Raw genomic sequence first — 20,411 nt, forward strand, 5'->3', positions numbered from 1 at the left:
CCCATCTGAAAAGCGAAAAAAAGGAAACCAAAAATCAAGTCTCCTCCACCTAGCAGCAGCTCTAAAATGGTTGAAGTGTAAGGGATCTTAGTGTCTGTGTCCCCTCCAGGGATGAGGAGGCCGCTCCCAACACAAAGGGCTTTAGGGTCATGAGGTGGATAAAGTGAGGACCAGGAGAGGCGCCCAGGAGTCCCAGGGAGCCACCTTGCACACACTGGAAAAGAGCTAGGCTTTGTCAAGCTGGCAGGGGCATCACCTTAGTCTGTCTGGACAATTACTGCGGTGCCCACTAGGGTTTTGCCAACTTGGCATAGGCTGTCGCCATCTGGGAAGGAGACCCCAATTGAGAAAATGTCTGCATCAGATTAGCCTGTGGGTAGGTCAGTTTTATTGACTGATGATTGATGGGGGAGGGGAGGCAGTTCCACCCTGGACAGGCGGTCCTGGGTTATATAGGAAAGCAGACTAACTGAGCCATGGGGAGCAAACCAGTCAGCAGCACCGCTGTGTAGCTCCTGCCTCTGCTCCTGCTTGAGTTCCTCCTGCCTGGGCTTGATGGTGGGCAACAAAACCCCAACTTCTAAGAGGTCTTTGGTTGATGTGGGATTCCCCTCTGTGTGTCGTGATTACCGTTAATGAATAACGAAAGCTGGCTTGAGCTTATAGCAGGGCCGACCAGAGGTAGGCAGGGAAAACTAAACTGAGTGCTGGGAGAAAGTAGGTGGAGTCAGTGAGAAGCCATGTAGCTCTCCGGAGACAGACGCTGGGGATGGAACTTTACCCAGTAAACCACAGTCATGTGGCAACTGCTCTATAAAACTCCTGAAGATGGCAACATTTCTTCATTCCTCTCCTTACTGTGGCTGCATTGAATTGCCTTTTTCTGCCTTTTTTTTTTTTTAAAAAAAAAGTCTTTCTGTGTAGCCCAGGCTGGTCTTGAACTCAGAGAGTCACCTGCCTCTGCCTTCTGAGTGCTGGGATTAAAGGTGTGTGCCACCAGTTCTGGTGTGACTTTTTTTTTTTTTACTTTGAATTCGGCACCCTTAATTGACTTTTCAAAGACAGATGGCCAAAACTAGGCTTCTTGGGGTACAGAGTGTGGCCTCAAGTTTGGGGATGCGGTTAAGACAAATTTTTTAAACATACGTTGTCTTGAGCTGGAGATATGGCTTGGTCAACTAAAGTGTGTGTGATACTAGCATGCAGAGTCTGAGTCTGATTCCCCCTGCCCCACAGAACAATCTGGGCACAGCTTCACACCTGAAATCCCAGGACTCGGAAGGTAGAGACAGTGGGGTCCCCAAGGCTTGCTGGCCAGCCGGACTAGCCAGTCAGTGAGCTCCAGGGAGAGACCCTGTCTCAAAAACAAGGCACGGTGCTATCAAGGAATACAGCTGGCTGTGAGTTGCCCTCCACATGTGCTTACATGCACACGTACCCACCCGCCATGCACAACACTCTCTGTTTTAGCCTTTGTTTTTCTTTAGAGATGATCTCAGGCTTCATGGTAGCCTTTTTGTAAAGGCACCGATAATGCTCACTGTTCTAACCCCAACACGTGCAGAATGCACGGGGCCTCGCTGGCCGTGGTCTGTGGTACCTCCTACCCACAACGGAAACATGTGCTGGGCACAGCAAAGACACCCACTTGAGTAGCCAGGCATCCCTGAGACCTAAAGTTTCCATCAGAGAGCATGTTCCACTAAGAACAAAATCAAAATCTGTTTCCGAAATAATGGGGGCTTGTTTTTAAGAACCCGAAAGCTTAAATGATTTCATTTATCCGGGTCATTGAAATGTATGTTTATTCTATTAAAGCGAATTATTGGGTGGCCTAAACTACCTTCCAGGCGGAACCGTTTCCCCCATCTCCATTTTCCTTTGCTGTTCTCTGCCGAGGGGACGGTGATGCACATCCCAAGCTCCTGTGTTTTCCACTTACTCATATGCGACGCCAAAATATACTATGACAAGGGCGTCACACAGTCTAGACAGTGAACACCGTCTGCTGCGGGCTGAATCTGGAACGTTCCATACAGGCACATGTTCTGAGCACTTGGTCCACAGCTGGCAGTGCTGTTTCCACAGATTATGGAGCTTTGGGGGGTGGGGCATAGCTAGGAGATGCAGGCCATTCGGGAAGGGCCTGTGGAGGTTAGACCAGCCTCCGGTGCTAACCATCAACAGGTGAGGAGCCGTATAGCATACTCCTGCCGCGGCCAAAGATGGATCGCTCATGCTGCCGTGCCTTCCCTACCACAGTAGAATCCAGCAAAGCTTCTCTCCCCTCAGCGTCTGTGAGGGGCTCTGTCTCGGGGATGGGAAGGCAGCTAACACAGCCCCCATTCGAAAGCACAGGCTGTGTGTTTTCTGTGTTCCTAGCTGGGAACAAATGAGAGTCTAACTCAGTTACCCCGGATGCCCCACACTGGAGAGGTCACATGTGGACAGTGGCACACACAGACCAAGACACCAAGTGCCCAAAGGCAAGAGGTGTCCCTTTAGAATTGACAGGGTTTCCAGGCAGGTGATTTATCTGTTGTCCCAGCTACTCAGAAAGCTAAAAGCAAGAGGATCCTTGATCCTGGCAGGTCCAGCCTGGTAAAAAAAACTGACAATCTGTGTAACAAAACAAAGAAATTTGTTAAGAAAAATAAGAACTGCCGGGCAGTGGTGGCGCACACCTTTAATTCCAGCACTCGGGAGGCAGAGGCAGGCGGACCTCTGTGAGTTTGAGGCCAGCCAGGGCTACGTGGATATGTAGTCTATCAAATAAACGAACAAACAGAAATGGAGGCACACACATGGGAAACTGAGGCAGGATGACCAAGATATCAACATCCTATTTTACTACTTACCAAGTTTAAGGCTAGCCTGGGCTAAGTGGTCTCCTATTTCCTAAATGCCCCTCCCCCTAAAAAGAGAAAAAGAAGACAAAGATGAAGGAGAAAAAATTCTCTGCCAAAACCAAGAATGGGAGGGGAGTGTCCTAGCCTGCTCAAGGAACGGCCCCTCGTCTCTGTCAGAGCAGAAAAGACTGTCCTACTGAAACAAGTCCTGGCACTTCCGTCAAGAGTGAGGAATAGTGGACTAGAAAAGGAAGAAACCGCCGTCGTAGGCAAATTGGCTGCCAACAAGGAAAAAAAATGTTTCTCCTATCAGAAGTGATAAGAAAGGCTGTGGGAGAGGTTGCTGGGCACAACCTTTGCCTCCAACAACAAAACACACCATTCAAGAGCAACAGCAAAGCAAAAGCCTTAGAAATTTTTCTAAATTTCCAGAATTCTAAGGGGGCTGGAGACGTCTCAGTGGTTAAGTTCATACAGATCCTACAGAGCATCTGGATCTGGGTGAATCACAACCACCTGTAACTCCACCCCAGGCGATCTGGTGCCCCCTTCAGGCCCCCGGGAGCAACTGCACCCACAGGCACATACCTGCACACGGACACATACATTTTACACATAGTAAAACAACACAATAAATCTTCATCGTAACAAAACTGAGATCCGTAAGTGGAGGACCCTGCTCTCCCTAAGAGCATTTGACAGTGCGGTAAGCAAGTTCCAGAATGTTGGTGTCGCCTACAAAGTGCTTTTTCTTGAAGTAACTTGAACTGTGTGAACCAAACCACTCAGCCATTGAGCTGGGTGTCAGTTCCCTTCTGCCTGGCTGCCTCTAACGGGAAACCACCAGTCAAGAAAACGCTAAGACAGCCCAGGTGTTCAAATCCTCCCCTTCCACTCTGAGGAACCCTTACCCCAGCTGTAAGGACCCCTGCAGCTGAGTTCAGACTCACTCTCCAGGTGTGGCTGCTCCACAGGCCCTGTGTTGGCCTTGGAAGACTGGAAGACACATCCTAAGATTAGCTTCTGTAAACAGGAGGCCCAGCTCTCCCGACAGCTATTTCCCAGCTATGTCATGCATGCAGACCTGAGGGAGCACTGTCAACCCTGAGGGTTCTGCAGAGCTAGTGACTGGTGCAACAGGAGGTCTGTGATTGGTCTTTGTGTAAAGCCTCTGATTGGTGGACGTGAAAGCTGTGCAAGTTCCAAGACAGGCTGCCTCGAAAAACAAAACAAAACAAAAAAAAAAAAGGAGGAGGAAGAGGAAGGAGAAGGAAAAGAAAAGGAAGAAGAAGAAAAGAAGAAGAAGAAGAAGAGGAGGAGGAGGAGGAGGAGGAGGAGGAGGAGGAGGAGGAGAAGGAGGAGGAGGAGAAGGAAGAAGAGGAGGAGGAAGAAGAGGAGGAGGAGGAAGGGCAGAAAAGATGGCTCAAGGTTAAGAACACTGGCTGCTCTTGCATAAGACAGGGGTTCTGTACCCAGCATCCTTCTGGGGCAGCTCACAACCTCCTGTAACTCTAGTTCCCAGGGCATTCAGCACCCTCTTCTGGTCTTTGTGGGCACTGACATGCATGCGATGCACATAACACACAGGCATATATGTAAATAAAAAATAAATATATCTTTTCATTTAATTTAATTTTTTTGAGGCAAGGTCTCTCCGTGTAGCCTGGAGTAAAGGCGGCACTAGCATCCCCAGCCAAATCTTCCTCTCAAAGGGATCGAACAGTGTATGTGACAGGACACTCATCTGTCAAGAAAGAAACGCCATCCGCACCACCAAACCGACAAAATCAGGGGCTCTAACAGGAGCTAAGGGCAGGGAGGATGCCAGTCCCTAAAGCAGCTGGATGGTGGCAAGAAGGCAGCAGCATGAATGAGACCCGCGCTCAGAAAAGCATGTGCCACCATGCTCACCTAGTTATTATACTTTTTGCCTGGCTCAGTTACATGCACAGCTGCAAGCTTAGCACCTAACGAACCAGTCATACATGTTCTGAAGTGACAAGTCCCCTTTGCCATAGATGTCCAACATTTTAAGCAGAGGCTGCTCCCTCACCCAGGTCCCAGAGACAGCTCACAGATGACACAGGCATTGTTTATGGTGTTGCCAAGACAGAACAGTCTGAGGAAAGAAAGGTTTGCTTGGGCTCATGGTCTCAGGGGGATTTTGGTCCGTCACAGTGGAGAAGGCATGGTACCAGGAGCATATGGTGGCATTCACAGCAGCAGGAGCAGACATAGAAAGACCCTTCATGCTGAGTGGATCAGGAAGCAGAGAAAGCGGGCTGGGACAAGGGTATGTAGAACTCTCGAGGGGCTGCTCTAAGTCTCCCGTCATCCAGGGTCACCTCCTAAAGGTTCCGCAGCCACCAGCTGGGAGCCAAGCGTTCAAAGCATGACCTCGTAGCAGACACAGAGCCACAGCTGGAATGGGCCTGCAATCACAGTAAGAGAAGAGTCTGGGGGACGAGGGAGATGCTTGGCCACCTAAGTGCTTGCTGTCCGAGCACAAGGACCTGAGTTCAGTTCTCAGAACACATGTGAAAAAGTCAAGTATGGTTACACTTGCTTGTAATTCCAGCCCTGGGAGAAGTAGAGCCTGGGAGAACCCTGGGGCTCCTGGGCCAGCAGGCCAAGTCCCAGCTCAGTAAGAGATCTGAGGAACAGAATCTTGAGGTTGACCTCTGGCTTACACCACTACACACATTCCAAAGGAAATCTACCTCCACCTTGCTGGACTCCATTGGGATCTGCGGGGGTCATTTGTTATTACTGCATAACCTGGCCCATCCTGACTGATCAAGGCACCTGCTCGAAGACCCAGAAATTTGACTTTCAGGCTGTCTCCCTCGTGACTCTCCTCCCCAGGCAACAGTAAAAGAGCATGGGTAGCCGCACAGCGGCGGGAGAACCTGAAAGTAGCTCTGGAGAAGACAGACTTGTCAGTGACGGTGGGCGGTCTCTGCAGAAGGGACACCCTGTGTGCCACACACAGCAGCAGGAACTATAAATACAATTCTGACGACCACAGCAGCTCACAGCCACCTCCACACGGCACGATAGGCACTACACCAGGAAGCTCAGGACACTCAGCACCGTTCCAGGGTCCCTAACCACAAGGTGAGGATTCTTGGAATCAAGAGAAAAATGAGAGCGAGCGAGCGAGCGAGAGAGAGAGAGAGAGAGAGAGAGAGAGAGAGGGAGGAGGCTCAAATTTTGCAAGATCCCCAATGTTTACATTTTTAGGTGGCTTTTAAAAATTGAAAGGCTAGTGTGGCTAACACAGATAAGAATAATGGGCTAATATAAGTTGTAAGAGTTAATAAGAAGCCTGAGCTAATGGACCAATCAGTTTATAGTTTTAAAAAAAAAACTGAAAGGCTAGCTGGGTACACTGATACAGTTTTAGTCCCAGCACTCGGGAGGCAGAGGCAGGTGGATTTCTATGAGCTCCAGGCTAGCCTGATCTACATAGTGAGTTCCAATCTAGCCAGGGCTACACAAGCCAGGGCTACACAGTGAGATCTGGTCTCAAAAACAAATAAAATTGAAAACCACTTTTAGCTCTTGAGCTGCACAGGAGCCGTAGAAAAGCAGCAGCAGCCGTGTTTGAGCATGGCAATGTGTGTGCAGGGGGCATTGGGAGGCCTCGCTCCAGTGAGGTCACAGCTGTGTCCCTCACAGTGCTTTGTGCCTTCCCTGAAAGGCCTGTGTGTTGATGAGCCTGACACAGAGGGACAGGCAGAAGTGTGTGGAGGGACAGACACAGGCAGACTTTGAACTCCTCCGAAGAGCCCCCTTAAACTCTGACAAGCCTTTTCCAGATGGGGACACGGGGCCTCCCCCTCACCAGACAGTGGAGGGAGGTGTCGTAGTAAGTGAGAAACCAGGGGAATTCGGTGGGGGAAAAATACTGCATCTTATAGCATGTGTCATATTTACACATGTCACACAGATCCGCACACACGCACACATACACACAAACTCACACATACACACCTACATTGATTTTACAATGATTTTAGCTGGACCATTGGTCCATGTGATCCAATTGAAAGTGTCTTTTTCTTTAGATAAATTATATATATCTATATATCCATATATATCTAGATATATGGATTTATTTATTTATCTTAGGGTTCTTTTGGGGAGCTAGTTTTTTGTTGTTTATCTTTCAAGATAAGGTTTCTCTATATAGCTCTGGCTGTCCTGTCCTGGAACTCACTATGTAAACCAAGGCCTTGAACTCACAGAGATCCACCTTCCTCTGCCTCCCTAGTGCTGGGATTAAAGGTGTGTACCACCAAGCCCAGCCATATATATATATATACATAGATATATATGTGTATATATATATATGTATAGTTAAGGAGACCTAGAAATTGGTCTTTCATTCCTTTTCTTTGCATAGTCCTATTAAAAATGTCAAGGGCAGGGCTGGAGATGGCCCAGTGGTTAAGACACTTTGCCATTGCAAAGAACCCAGATTTGGTTCCCAGCACCCAAGAGGTGGTTCACAACCATCCTTAGCTCCAATTCCCAAGGATTCAGCAACCTCTCTTCTGGCCTCTGCTGGCATCAGGAATCCACATGGTGTGTGTACTTGCATGCACACACACATAACACGCAGGCAAGACACTCATACACATAAAACTTAAAGATAAAAATGTTTTAAATGGTAAAAAAAACCCAATACATTATCATCAGAAGAGGTTTGGATGGTGTTCACGCCTGTGTATTGTCTGGGATGGTGTTTGAGAACAGGACAGTGGGGTCCTTGTGCTGCTCCTTGCCTCCTGGGATGTCACCTCATAGCTCGTAGCCTCCTCCTCCTCCTTCTTCTTCCTCTGGAAATCGGCAGCTACAAGCATCTTCCTCTTGAGCCGTGCGAACTGCCATCTTAAGTGCTAGGAAACAGCAGAAACAACGTAAGAGGCTTCCAGTCCGCTGTCTCAGACAACAGTTCTGCTCCATCCACAAACCTTCTCAACTTACCCACCAGCCAGCCAACAGCTTGTATGAGCTGTCTGGAGACTTATTATTTTATCTTACAGTATTTTGTTTTCTTATGTTGTGTTTTGTTTGCAGACAGGGTCTCTCAACTGGGATTCCCTATAGATCAAGCTGGCCTTGGATATGTGGTAATCTCCCTAGGTCAGTCTCCCAAGAACTGGTGTTACAGTATGTAATCCCCAGCATGTCGGGATTTCCTTCTTTCCTTCCTTCCTCTTTGGTTGGAGCCTCCAGCTCGCTCCTGCAGCTCCTTCCTGCGTGGTCTGAGAAGCCCCATTCCTGTCTCTCCAAGCCCTGCCCATTCTGGAATCTCTGAACAAAGAAAAGGCACCAAAAAGCCCAGGTCCACATTCTTGGCGGCTATGGTAGCTCCTCCCCTGAAGTTGCCAGCAGCCCCAGTCCCTGCCTAAAGTGATCAGCTTTTGACCATGCTTGGGCACAAACCCACCTTGTGGCAGACATGTCATAGCCCCTCACCTAAGAGCTATATAATCTCCCTCTTTTAGTCTGGCATGTGAGTTCTCTGACCTCCATCTCTGGGACTGGAGAACTCACCCGGCAGTTGCTTTGCTCAAATAAACCTGTTCTACTTTTTCAATTCGACTTGATCTGACTTACTGCATCAGTGGAGAAACCTATTATGGGGGCACAGAAAACCTATTCCTTCCTTCCTTCCTTCCTTCCTTCCTTCCTTCCTTCCTTCCTTCCTTCCTTCCTTCTTTCTTCCCACCTTTCCTTCATGTTAAAAACCATTTTCTCTATTTTATACACTGGCTTAACAACAACAAACCAAAGCTTGAGCCAAACTCACAGCAGCATAGAGCATGGCTTACACTGCAGGCACAACTGTGGATTCAATGCAGCAGACCCCTGCCCACCCTCCCACACTGTTTTTCCTTTTATTTTGTTACACAGTGTCCTGTAGCAGTCCTGGCTGTCCTGGAACTTGCTCTGTAGACTAGACTGGCCTCGAACTCAGAGATCCAACTGCCTCTGCCCCCCCACCCAGTGCTGAGATTAAAGGCATGCGCCACCTCCGCCTGCCTCTGCCTCCCCAGTGCTGGGGTTGAAGGCCTGAGCCACCACCTGCTATCAGCACCCCTATTTTATTCTCACACGTTATTTCAGACCGACGTTTCCTTTTGGTGTGATCCTGTGGCTGTGTCCCACCTCTATGTCTGTGAAAGCCCAGAATTGCTCTGTGTAGCAGCACAGCTGCTCTTACACACAGCTGGGACCCATCTGCCCTTACAGCTAGCAGCCTTCCATCTCTACTTCCTTTACACTTAACAAGCAAAAGCCCTGTTCCAAGGCATGTCTTCTATGTTCTAAATCTTATTTTTAAAGGGAGGCAAGGGAAGGGAAGGAAGTTAAGTCAAGACTGAGAAATATTGTATCCAAGGTTAACCAGAACAGTAGTGATTTGCTTCAGGTAGAAGAGACCATACTTCCCTGTATTTACTGCTCTGTACCGTCCAAAACTCCATACATACATACATACATATAACCTACGAAACAAGCCCAAGATGGCTGCGAGGAGAGGAGAGGGCAGGATGGCCAAGAATCTCAGGGCCTAAGACGCAGCGTGGCAGTAGGTGGTCTGGGCTTGCTTTCTGCCTCCTGTTCCCAGAGAGGAGCTGGACGAGTGGGGAGCCTGGGGATGCCAGCACAGAGATCGGAGAAACCCCGCCCACTCCAGCTACCAGACCAGGGACAGACCAGCCTAGCAAGATGGGGAGCTTCTGGACAATCAGGGATCGTTACAGCAAAGGCCAGGGCCAGTCCTAGGCCCCACAGGTAAGGGAGCCTGTCGCCTTGGTTAGACTGTGTTATACAGAAAACCAAAAGAAAAAAAAGAGTTAAAAAACAGATGTCTCAGTAGGTAAGAGCACTTGTTGCTCTTGCAAAGGACTCATGTTCAATTCTAAGCACCCACATGGCGATGCATAACTACCTATAAGTCCAGTTCTAGGGGATCCGGCCTCCGGGTGTTCCTGCATGCATGTGACACACATGCAACTCATGCAAGCAAACACGCGTGACATAAAATACATAGTAAATACATTTAAAAAAACAGCCAAGAGTCAAAAATCAGAAATAGATGAGTGATCGCCAGAGAAAGGGAAGAACTGAGGAGGGCAAGCAGGGCTGAATGAGGAGGGCGAGCAGGGCTGTGTGAGGAGGGCGAGCAGGGCTGTGTGAGGAGGGCGAGCAGGGCTGAGTGAGGAGGGCGAGCACTGAGTGAGGAGGGCGAGCAGGGCTGAGTGAGGAGGGCTAGCCGGGCTGGATCTTGGTTGTGAATAGTCTGTGGTGGTTTTGTTTGCTTGTTTGCTGTTGAGTTGTGTAACCTCTGGCCTTGACCTTGAGAGCCTCTCTTTGGGGCTCCAGGCAGGCTTCTCACACACGCTTTTCAAGTTCCGTATTTCAGTTGTGTGGCTCGGTAAATGAATCTACAAACCGGATAAAGTGACATGCAGCTGTGTGTGTTCTGTGCGTCGTCGTCCCGGCCTCACTGTGATGTTAGAGGCTTGTGAACGGCACGTGGAACTGTCCTGCTCCTTGTTCGTGTAATTATAGGAAAAGGAAAATGTCCTTTTTTAATGACTACAAGACCCTCATTACTGATCAATACCTTTGAAAACATCTTCACAGAAACCTTGTTGCCTCTCTAGGAGGAAATACGGTTCTGGTTCTGGCGGCTTAGAGGTCTCCTCCAGAGCCAGAAGCCTGGAATGGAGAGGGAAAGACTACAGAAAGCAAACATGCCTGCAGCTGGGACAGGGTGCCCTTCATTGATAAAGAGCAGGTGGCTCCATGGGAAGACTTCTCAGAGTAAGAAATCCAAACAGCCAATCAAAGCGAAACCTAACCTCAGCCGTCGTCAAGGAAATGCAAATCAAAACCGCAGTGAGCCAGTCTTCCCCACCCACCAGACATAAAAATAGCGGTGCTGCACCCCGCATTCACACGGAAGTGGGGCGAATGGAGCGCTCTCGCCCTCACCCTGTTGAAGAGGCGTTCAATGTGCCCCCCATCACTTTTGGAAAACAGTTTGACCTACCTACTTGGACAGGACTTAAGTTACTCATTCCCACGTCTTTTCCCCCTAGGTTGAAAAACAAAAACCAAGCTTGGGAAATGGTTTGGTAGCCAGTGCTCACCCTGGGGTAACTAGTGCTCACCCTGAGGTAGCCAGTGCTCATCCTGAGGTAGCGAGTGCTCACCCTGAGGTAGTGAATGCTCACCCTGAGGTAGCGAGTGCTCACCCTGAGGTAGCAAATGCTCACCCTGAGGTGGTGAGTGCTCACCCTGAGGTGGTGAGTGCTCACCCTGAGGTGGTGAGTGCTCACCCTGAGGTAGCTAATGCTCACCCTGAGGTAGTGAGTGCTCACCCTGAGGTAGTGAGTGCTCACCCTGAGGTAGCAAATGCTCACCCTGAGGTAACTAATGCTCGCCATGAGAGCAAGAAGAGCAGGATTCAGATTCCCAGTACCACATAAAGGCCAGGCAGGGCAATAATCGTTGTGACCCCAGAAGGCAGAGACAGGGTCCCGGGGCAAGCTGGCTGGACACATCCATGATGGGCTCTGGGTTCAACTGAGAGGAGCAAGTGGAGGGCAAGCCAGGAAGATGCCTGCCCCCAGCCTTGATGTCTACACATACACATGTGCACATGTGAGTGCATACACATGCGCACTATACATACAGACACCCACAGAACAGAACCATGCATTGCTCATTGCTATTTTATAAGAAATGGAGAAGTCTGGATTTTGATCACAGGGGACTGGAACTCAACCTGTGGGTAAATCCCCTTCCTTCCTTCCTTCCTTCCTTCCTTCCTTCCTTCCTTCCTTCCTTCCTCCCTCCCTCCCTCCCTCCCTCCCTTCCTTTCTTCTTTCCTTCCTTCCCTTCTTCTCCTCCTCCTTTTTCTTTCTTTCTTAAGACAAGTTCTTACTATGTAGCCCTGACCAGCCTAGAGTGCACTCTGTAGACCAGGCTGGCCTCAGATTTACAGAGATCTGTCTGCCTCTGCCTCCTGAGTGCTGAGATTAAAGGCATGCACCACCACTGCCCAGCCCTTTGAAACTCTTTATTTCTGAAATAATCCACCTTACACCCATTCAGCATCATCCAATTCTCCCAATTCTCCACACTTCCTCCAGTATGGACCAGAGCCAAGACCAAGGCTATTACCAACTCGAGAAGCGACACTGGGTGGGCTGATGTGCTTTAAGGCGCTGTGTATACAAGTCAGAGGTCCACCTTTGCTTGCTTGCTTGCTTTTGTGTGAGACAGGGTCTCTCACCGGCCTAGAGTTTTCCAATAGATGAGCATGGCTTGTTAGCAAGGGATCTGCCTGTCGCCTCTGCCTGTCTCTTCCTGTCTCTGCCTGTCGTCTCTGCCTGTCACTGCCTGTCTCTGCCCGTCACTGCCTGTCTCTGCCTGTCACCGCCTGTCTCTTCCTGTCTGCCTGTCACTGCCTGTCTCTTCCTGTGACTGCCTGTCTCTGCCTGTCACCGCCGGTCTCTGCCTGTCTCTGCCCATTACTGCCCGTCACTACCTGTCTCTGCCTGTCACTGCCTGTCTCTTCCTGTCTCTGCCTGTCTCTTCCTGTCTCTGCCTGTCACTGCCTGTCTCTTTCTGTCACCGCCTGTCTCTGCCTGTCACTGCCTGTCTCTGCCTGTCTCTTCCTGTCTCTGCCTGTCTCTTCCTGTCTCTGCCTGTCACTGCCTGTCTCTTTCTGTCACCGCCTGTCTCTGCCTGTCACTGCCCATTACTGCCCGTCACTACCTGTCTGCCTGTCACTGCCTGTCACCACCTGTCCCTCATTGGGATTTTACAAGCACATACCACTGTTTTTTTTAACATGGATCTGGGTATTAACGTTTCTTTGCACTTGCAAAGCAAACATTTTACCAACCAAGCTGTCTCCCCAACTTCTGAGGCAATGTTCTTTTCTGGTTCCTCTGTGTCATGGGCGTGGGCTGACTGGGTGCCCACACTTATGTGTGCACAGTTACCCGGGATTGTGCCCTATGTGTCCGTTGTCTTCCCTACACTCTGGGTCCCGTTCCATCTCCATCTCTTCCCAAATGAAATGCAGAGCCCAATTCTTGTGGCTAGGGGGCCTCCCTGTGCATTGTGGGGATGGGGAGGCTACTCCAAGTCACAGCTAAACATACCTCCCAGCACCAAGTCACCACTACCCCCACTGCCTCCAGACATTGTCAGTCCCCTTGTGGAAACAAGCTTGTCCTGGCTTTACAACCATTATGTTAGCCAATCACAGGCTTCTAACTTAAAAAAAAAAATCCAAGCCTGCAAGATGGCTAGATGAGCAAAGGCACTCGCCATCGAATCTAAGGACCTGAGTTCACTCTCTGAAATGGGAGAGAACCCTGTCTGCAGAGTTGTCCTGCCTCCCCGCCCGCCTCCCATGATGCATTGGCCTTACGTTGCTTGAACAAGTAGGGGAATTTCTTGCTGCTCCATTTGGCCACAATGGGCCCCAGAGTGATGCAGAGTAGAAACAGCAGCAGGGCCGATGTCAGCGCCAGCAGCCAGGTTAGGATTCGCAAGGATCTCCCTCCTTCTGCAGCAAGGAGAGAAATGCCGGAGTGTTCGGTGAGGGCAAACACATGGGCTCCAGTGAGGCAGCACCCTGGGCACCCCAAACCTGTAACTCAACGAGCTTAGATGACTTTACTGTCTTTCTTTCGTTCCTTCTGTTTTGTTCCTGAGACAAAGTCTCATGGATCCCAGGCTAGCCTCAAACTCCATTTGCACCTGAGCATAACCTGGAACTCCTGATCCTCCTGCCTCCACCACAGGGTGGGGATTGCAGCACCATGCCCAAATCCATGCCATCCTGGGTCTGGAATCCAGGGCCTTTTTAGCATGTAAAACAAGGGCTCTACCAACTGAGTGACACCCCAAGTCCTAAATCTAAGTGACATTTTAAAATGAGCCCGAATTTAATGATTTTCCCAGCAACTAAGCAGCCTGGACTACTGAGCGTAACGTATGAGGCCCTTTATTTCCCCGGACTTGGCCTTTGTAAAGCTACGTTATCTGTTTGGGATGAGGAGTCACCATTACTGATGCCAACATCCAGGTAAACAAGACAAGGCATGAAGAGGAGAGCACCCCAGAGCTGCCTGCTGTGGGCAGAGCTGCGAGAGTCAGCGGCGCTGAGGGCATTCACATACAGTCTGAACAGACATCAGGCGTTTGTTTGGATAAACCTTTTCAGAGAGTCTTGCTGTGTAGCCCAGGCTAGCCTGGACCTTGCGGGGCCTCCCACCTCAGCCTCTGTAGTGGTGTGATTATGATTCCAGTTGTGCGCCACCCCCGACCATTAACTTGTATTTAATAGCAATAAAACAACCACCTGATTTTCTCACCGGGGCAGTCACGGTGGGGGAGGTACCTGGAGAGAAGCTGACCAACGTGGGGCCACAGATCACATCTTTCTCTGTGGTTCCGTTCTCAAGCACGGACTTTCCACCTAGCGAGCAGCTAAGACGGGTCAAGAAGAAGAGTTCAGATGATTAATTTGGGTCCAGAGGAGCACAGTTATCCCAGGAAGTAGCCACGTGATACAGTAGGGCTTGGGCTCTCAAGCAATGGGCAGATGATGTGAGAAACTCCCACGAGACTCTCACATAAGACCCTGTGGCCTCACAGAGTCCCCTGTGCCCTAGAGGTGAGGCACTGCAGGTCTGCACGCCAGCGGCAATGTCCTTTGTTTTTCAGTTTATCTCAGGTTCTTTACATTGGGAGAGACATGAGAATATATACGTACTTGGTCCATGGTTGACAGGTGCCACCCCCATTCTGATCGTTAAATGTCCCGAAGCCACAGTTTTTACAACCTTGAAGGAAAGCTGAGAATCAGTAGGAGGCATCTTACCATTTTACGATGTTCCCCTGATGAGCAGATGCCATGGTGGCATAGGCTAACCTGTGCAAATTGCATCACGATTATTTTAACACTTTAATCTGTTATCCACATGTATGTGTGCACGCATCTGTGTGTGCACGTGTGCATGTGAGTGCAGATGCCCATCAAGTCCAGAAGAGGGCGTCAGACCCCCCCCAGAACTGGAGTTACAGGCCATTGTGGGCAGCCTGAAGTGGGTACTGGAAACTGAACTCGAGTCCTCAGCAAGAGCTGTATTTCCCCTTAACTAAGCCGTCTCTCCAGCCCCTGCTTAGTGACTCTTGAATTGAAACCCCAAGACTGCTCAGTTTCAGTCTAATGATATGAGCAATATTGTCTGTAACCAAAATGTGCAAGAATACACGGCTCGGGTGATTAAGAAAATCATTTACATTTGTGAAAACACAGACTACACAGTGGAATGAAATTACAACACCGTCAGTACCACATACTGCATCTCTGTCCTTCACAAACTTGGGCGGAGAAAGGGCAAACCTACCCTGCTCTGTCAGCTCTTGGCCTGGCTTGCAGTCTTTTTCACACATGGCACACTCTGGCCCCAAGCAGTGGAATCCCTCGATGCATTCACACTCCGCATTGCTGGTGAGGGAGCAAGGCTTCTTGAGCCTGAAATAACCTACAAAGCCCCGGCTCTGCGTTACCCTTGGAAACAAATTTGTATTGCGGTTGATATATATATGTATGTGTTTTATATATATATGTGTGTATGTGATATATATATGTATGTGTGTTCATGTATATATGTGCATATGCATACATATGTGTGCATGTGTATATGTGTGTATATGTGTGTGTATATATATATATCCATTGCTCTGCTTATAATGTTAATGATTATGTTGTGTTCCCCCATTTACTGTCTTTGTGGAATAGGGTCTCATTGTGGATCCCAGCCTACCCTTCAAATAAGAATCTTCCTGCCTCGGTCTCCAGTGCTGGGATTGTGTGCCCCAGTGCCTGGCTCATACTGTTTTATTTTCAATCCCCATTAAGATATTTTCCACTTTGCTCACTAAAAGATTTTCTTGGGCTGGGGAGGGAGCTCAGTGCTTGCCTAGCACGCCGAAGTCCTGGGTCCCATCCCCGGCTCCTTGTATACTGTGTGGTGGCACACGCCTGTAATCTCAGCATTTGGGCGGGAAGAAGAGACGTTCAAAGCCAGCCTAAGCTACGTGAGACCCTACTTTAGAGAAAAAAAAAATCCAGGCGTGGTAGTGCACACCTTTAATCTCAGTACTCCAGAGGTAGAGGCCAGAAGGTCTGAGTTCCAGGCCAGCTTGGCCTATATAGTGAGTTCCAGGTCATCCAGGGCTACATGATGAGACCCAGTCTCAAAACAAAACAAAAACAATAAAAGCCTTTCGTGTCAAGTGAGTATTTCCTCTATTATTTAAAAAATCAGCCAAAAAAAAAATGATGACTTGCTGGTGGCCACATCAGAAGAGCAGCAGGTGGCGACTGACGTCAGGGGATTGGCCCACCAGCATGTAAGGTGCGGTTGGGTGGATCTTGGACCACCAAGGCCCTGAGAGTGTCGGCCCCAGGATGGCTGTTGTTACTGTTCTGTCTTTCCATGTCTGCTGCTGCCATGTTCCGCTGATATCTAGCGTGGTGTGAATGGGCAGAGATTCCCCGCCGCCTGTAATGTCGTGTGATTATCTCATGGAGATATTCCATTCTCCTGGGGATTTTTACTGTGGATTATTATGAAGATGACTTCCTCCTAAACTGTGCTACTTAAAAGCAATGACTTTTACACAATAGTAGTGTTCGTTTAAATAGGATGTTGATGCCTGGGCGGTCTTTAGTATATATAGTAAGGGATTGTGATTTTCCTTAGCGGGAAAGCTAAAATAGGCAAATGCAAGACACGGTGTTACCTCTGCCCCCGAGAAAGCAGAGGCTGCAGAAGACAGAAATAAGAACAGGGAAGTACCGCACAGCTAGTTTCTTCTGACGCATCATATGGACTTGGCTTATGTCAACGATTAAGAAGAACAGTTGTGTCCCAGGAGCTAAGTCAGCTCATGTTCTTCTCGTCCTAATGTTGAGAGATGTGGTCACGGTTGCAGTGTGCACCGTAGCTAGAACACAGCTTTAAGTAATGACTTAAGGGTAGGTTAAGATGGTTTTGTTAATAGCTTTAAGGCAAATAAAAAATCTTGGAAAACAATTTTAAAAAGCTTGCCCTTAATAGCCGAGTGAGGGGCACACTGAGGGCGGAGACCAAGAACAATGGTAGCCTGGCTGCCGCTGGCTGACCTGCTAGATGGGTCGGTGGTCAAGGCTGATGGGGAACCCCTTGTGCCCATTTCTGCCCTCTGCTTCCGGGTATAAACACCTGTTGATGAGTGGGTGTGCACCCCGAGGGTTTAAAAGAGAGCTGGCTGATTCTTTTCCATACATAAAAACTTAGATTTGTGATTCTCCTAAGATTTCTTATGAGATTACCTTTGAGGTAAATAATAAAATGACTGCTCCTTTCTCTGTAACCGAAAAATGCAGGCTGGCAGCGAGAGAGCTGACTGAGAAAGACGCCTTGCTCGCTTACACTCTGCTAATAACAAGTTGCTTGGACATAAATGTTTGTGGGTTCTGGGGTCAACTTGCTTTTCACCTGTAATGTGTAAAATATTTAATTGTGTAAGAGATGTAGAAAACATGCTGGTTTTCACTTGTATTCACTGTAATCATTTTCTTTAAAATAGTGTGTAACCTCATTATAATGTTTATACTGCTTGAAAGATTTTGCTGAGGTATATAAGCTGTAGGGAAAAAAATAAAATTAGTTAGAAGAAAGATATCACGAGAGACAGAGGAATACATGTAGAGAGAGCTAAGAAAAGAAAGAACAGAGAGAGAAGATGATGGGGAGACCTTACAGGGGTGTGTGTGTGGGTGGGTGAGTGTGTGGGTTGTGTAGGGGGGTCCCTTTTGCGCCAGCCCCAGAGAGTTAAGTTTAACCCCCCTCACAGGCCCCAACGAGTTAAGTTTACTCCCTCAGATAGATTAGTCAGCTGACTTTGTGGGATCCCCCTCAGTCCCCGAGCTGCTGGAGGCTGGTCCTCGAGGTAGCGACGGTAGCTATTCCATGAAATCCTTAGGCTACACCTGCTGTGGACAGGGGAGTCAGCCCCTGTGAAGCTCAAGATTTTGAGTAGAGACCAGTTAGTAAAGGGAGACCAAAGCTGGTCTCGCCCCAGATTTCCTAAAGATGGAGACGCCTCAGTGTAAAGCCGACCTCCAGTCCTGGGAGGCTGAAGATCACAAGGTCCAGTCCAGCATAGGCAGCAGAAAGATTCTGTTTCGACACAGACAGACAGACTCACCTTCACACACCCTGCAGAAGTTGCAGGACGGCTGTCCACCCGTGCTGGAGTATGTGCTTGGGGGACAGCTGGTGCACACAGGATTGTCTTTCTCGCAGAAGGTACCTGGAAGGCAGCACAGGTGTCTGTGTCTGACAACACTCGACCGTCACCCGAGGCATCATGAGGACATCAGAGCAAATGCTCCATTTATCCTCTAGGCATCTTGGCAATGGCACATTTACTGATTGGCGTTTTAAGACTATACATTTGCAGGGTGACCCCTGGCATAGCTGTGCAACTAGGAGTAACAGTGTATAAATGCTGCAACAAAGAAATCAAGAGACTAAGAAAACCCTGAGTCTGTTGATCTCCTCTGAGATCAGTGTAACCAGAGGGGCCCAGACGATGCTGCCACCTGCTTGCTCCTTGCTGCAGAGTGCATGTACTGTGTGCTGTTCTGAGCCTGTCCTGGGACCCTCCAAGCACCCCTGAGACAGCCTCTCTGACTGTACTCAAGTGGCAAGGTTGAGGAGCGGAAACTGAGTGAGCCAGATCCCCAGGGCCTCTTTGTTGTACCCAAAAAGCCTTTGCAAGGGAGTGAGCGGTCTTCTGAACGGGCTAACCGAACTGAGTTTTCAACGGTCAGAAAACGCACCTGTCGGTCTGGTACTTACCCGCCTCACACTTGGCACAGGAATCCTGCAGGGCTCTTGTCCTTTCAGTGCCCACCACCAACAGCACAGTCACCACCATGCTGTAACAGCTGTTCCCCATGACGACCTCTTGCACACATATGACACTAGCAAAGGAGATTCCAAAAGAGTTTCAGTCAAACGAGCTGCTCTCTGGCTGGTGGTGTGGCTCACTTGGTAGAGTGCCTACTCAAGAGGCATCAGTACTTCAGAAACCATGGTGGGGGGCTGGAGAGATGGCTCAGTGGTTAAGAGCATTGCCTGCTCTTCCTAAGGTCCTGAGTTCAATTCCCAGCAACCACATGATGGCTCACAACCATCTGCAATGGGGTCTGGTGCCCTCTTCTGGCCTACAGGCATACACACAGATAGAATACTGTATACATAATAAATAAATATGTAAAAAAAAAAAAAAAAAGAAAGAAAGAAAGAAACCATGGTGGGGGGGGTCCATGCCCGCAAACCCAGCACTCAAGACGCAGAGGCAGGAGGGTCGAGAGTTCAAGACCAGTCTGGACTACCTGAGCCTGTCTTTAAGAGAGGGATTCATTCACAAATGTCATTCCACAAAATATAAGCAGGGTGGGTGGTCCTTCCATAACTCTCTGCATTGCCAGCAATACTTAGACAGTTCTGCAGGGTTTTAAGGAGAATTTTAAGGAATATTGGGGCTGGAGGGATCGTTCAATGCTTAAGAACACATCCTGCACTTATAGAGGACCCAGGTTTGGTTCCTAACACCCATGTTGGGTGGCTCTCAACTGTCTATAACTCCAGCTCCAGGGGATCCTATGCCTGTTGCCATCCGCATCCAAGTGTACATACCACATACAAACATACACACACAATCGAAAATTTAAGAAAAATTAATTTTTTTAAAAAGCCCGGAATGTTATGGAAACACAGTAAATCTACAGAGAGTTGTACAATGGCCACTGACTTGGTGCACGCCCACCAAAGCTCAGGCTGAAATGAGAGCAGGAACATTAGGGACTTTCAGGTTCCTGGCATTGGCACCCCTGCTGTCTCTGAGGCAAAGTCATGAGGGTGATGCCATCCAGTGCCCCCTCAGGGAGAGGGAGCCCCGCTGTTATTGCTCTGCCCTCGGTGGCTTGGCATTTAATTGCCCTGACTGTGAAAGACCTCTGCTGAAAGTCACCGTCTGAGAGCTTCTCAAGCACAGACCTGCACTTGCCAATTTTGAAATTTGAAGTTTGTAGAAAAAAAAAAGATTAAAATGGCAATTAAAAAATCCTGGGGCTAGGGATGAAGCTCAGCTGGAGAGTGCGTCTGGCATGCGTGAAGCCCTGGGCTCCATCCCCAGCACTCCATCAGACAGCACAGTGGTTCATATCTAATCCCAGCACCCAGACGGTGGAAGCAAGAGAATCAGAAATTCAGGGTCAGAGTCTGAGACTAGACTGAGCTAAATGAGATCCTGTCTTAAAAGAAGAAGAAGGAGGAGGAGGAGGAGGAGGAGGAGGAGGAGGAGGAGGAGGAGGAGGAGGAGGAGGAGAAGAAGAAGAAGAAGAAGAAGAAGAAGAAGAAGAAGAAGAAGAAGAAGAAGAAGAAGAAGAAGAAG

General features: G+C 49.0%; 1 protein-coding gene across 5 annotated transcripts in view; it reads right to left on the minus strand.

Annotated features, from left to right (window-relative positions):
* Nucleotides 1-7,217: 7,217 nt before the first annotated feature.
* Tnfrsf9 (TNF receptor superfamily member 9) overlaps nt 7,218-20,411 on the minus strand; it is a 14,305-nt gene continuing 1,111 nt past the window's right edge. The window contains exons 2-8 of one of the 5 annotated variants that reach the window (XM_050153422.1): nt 18,812-18,936; nt 18,156-18,260; nt 15,305-15,442; nt 14,668-14,737; nt 14,254-14,381; nt 13,318-13,452; nt 7,223-7,753 (exon numbers count right to left, since the gene is read on the minus strand). In XM_050153422.1, coding sequence (XP_050009379.1) covers nt 7,656-7,753; nt 13,318-13,452; nt 14,254-14,381; nt 14,668-14,737; nt 15,305-15,442; nt 18,156-18,260; nt 18,812-18,911 — 774 coding nt within the window. In that variant the 5' untranslated portion in view covers nt 18,912-18,936 and the 3' untranslated portion in view covers nt 7,223-7,655. Of the gene's footprint in view, nt 7,754-13,317; nt 13,456-14,250; nt 14,382-14,667; nt 14,738-15,304; nt 15,443-18,155; nt 18,261-18,811; nt 18,937-20,411 lie in introns of all 5 variants that reach the window. The other 4 variants (XM_050153420.1, XM_050153421.1, XM_050153423.1 and 1 more) reach the window with 4 other exon arrangements.

The sequence above is a fragment of the Alexandromys fortis genome, unplaced genomic scaffold (assembly GCF_014885135.2).
Source record: "Alexandromys fortis isolate MF-2015 unplaced genomic scaffold, M_Fortis_MF-2015_v1.1 scaffold_88, whole genome shotgun sequence".
NCBI classification, from domain to species: Eukaryota; Metazoa; Chordata; class Mammalia; order Rodentia; family Cricetidae; genus Alexandromys; species Alexandromys fortis.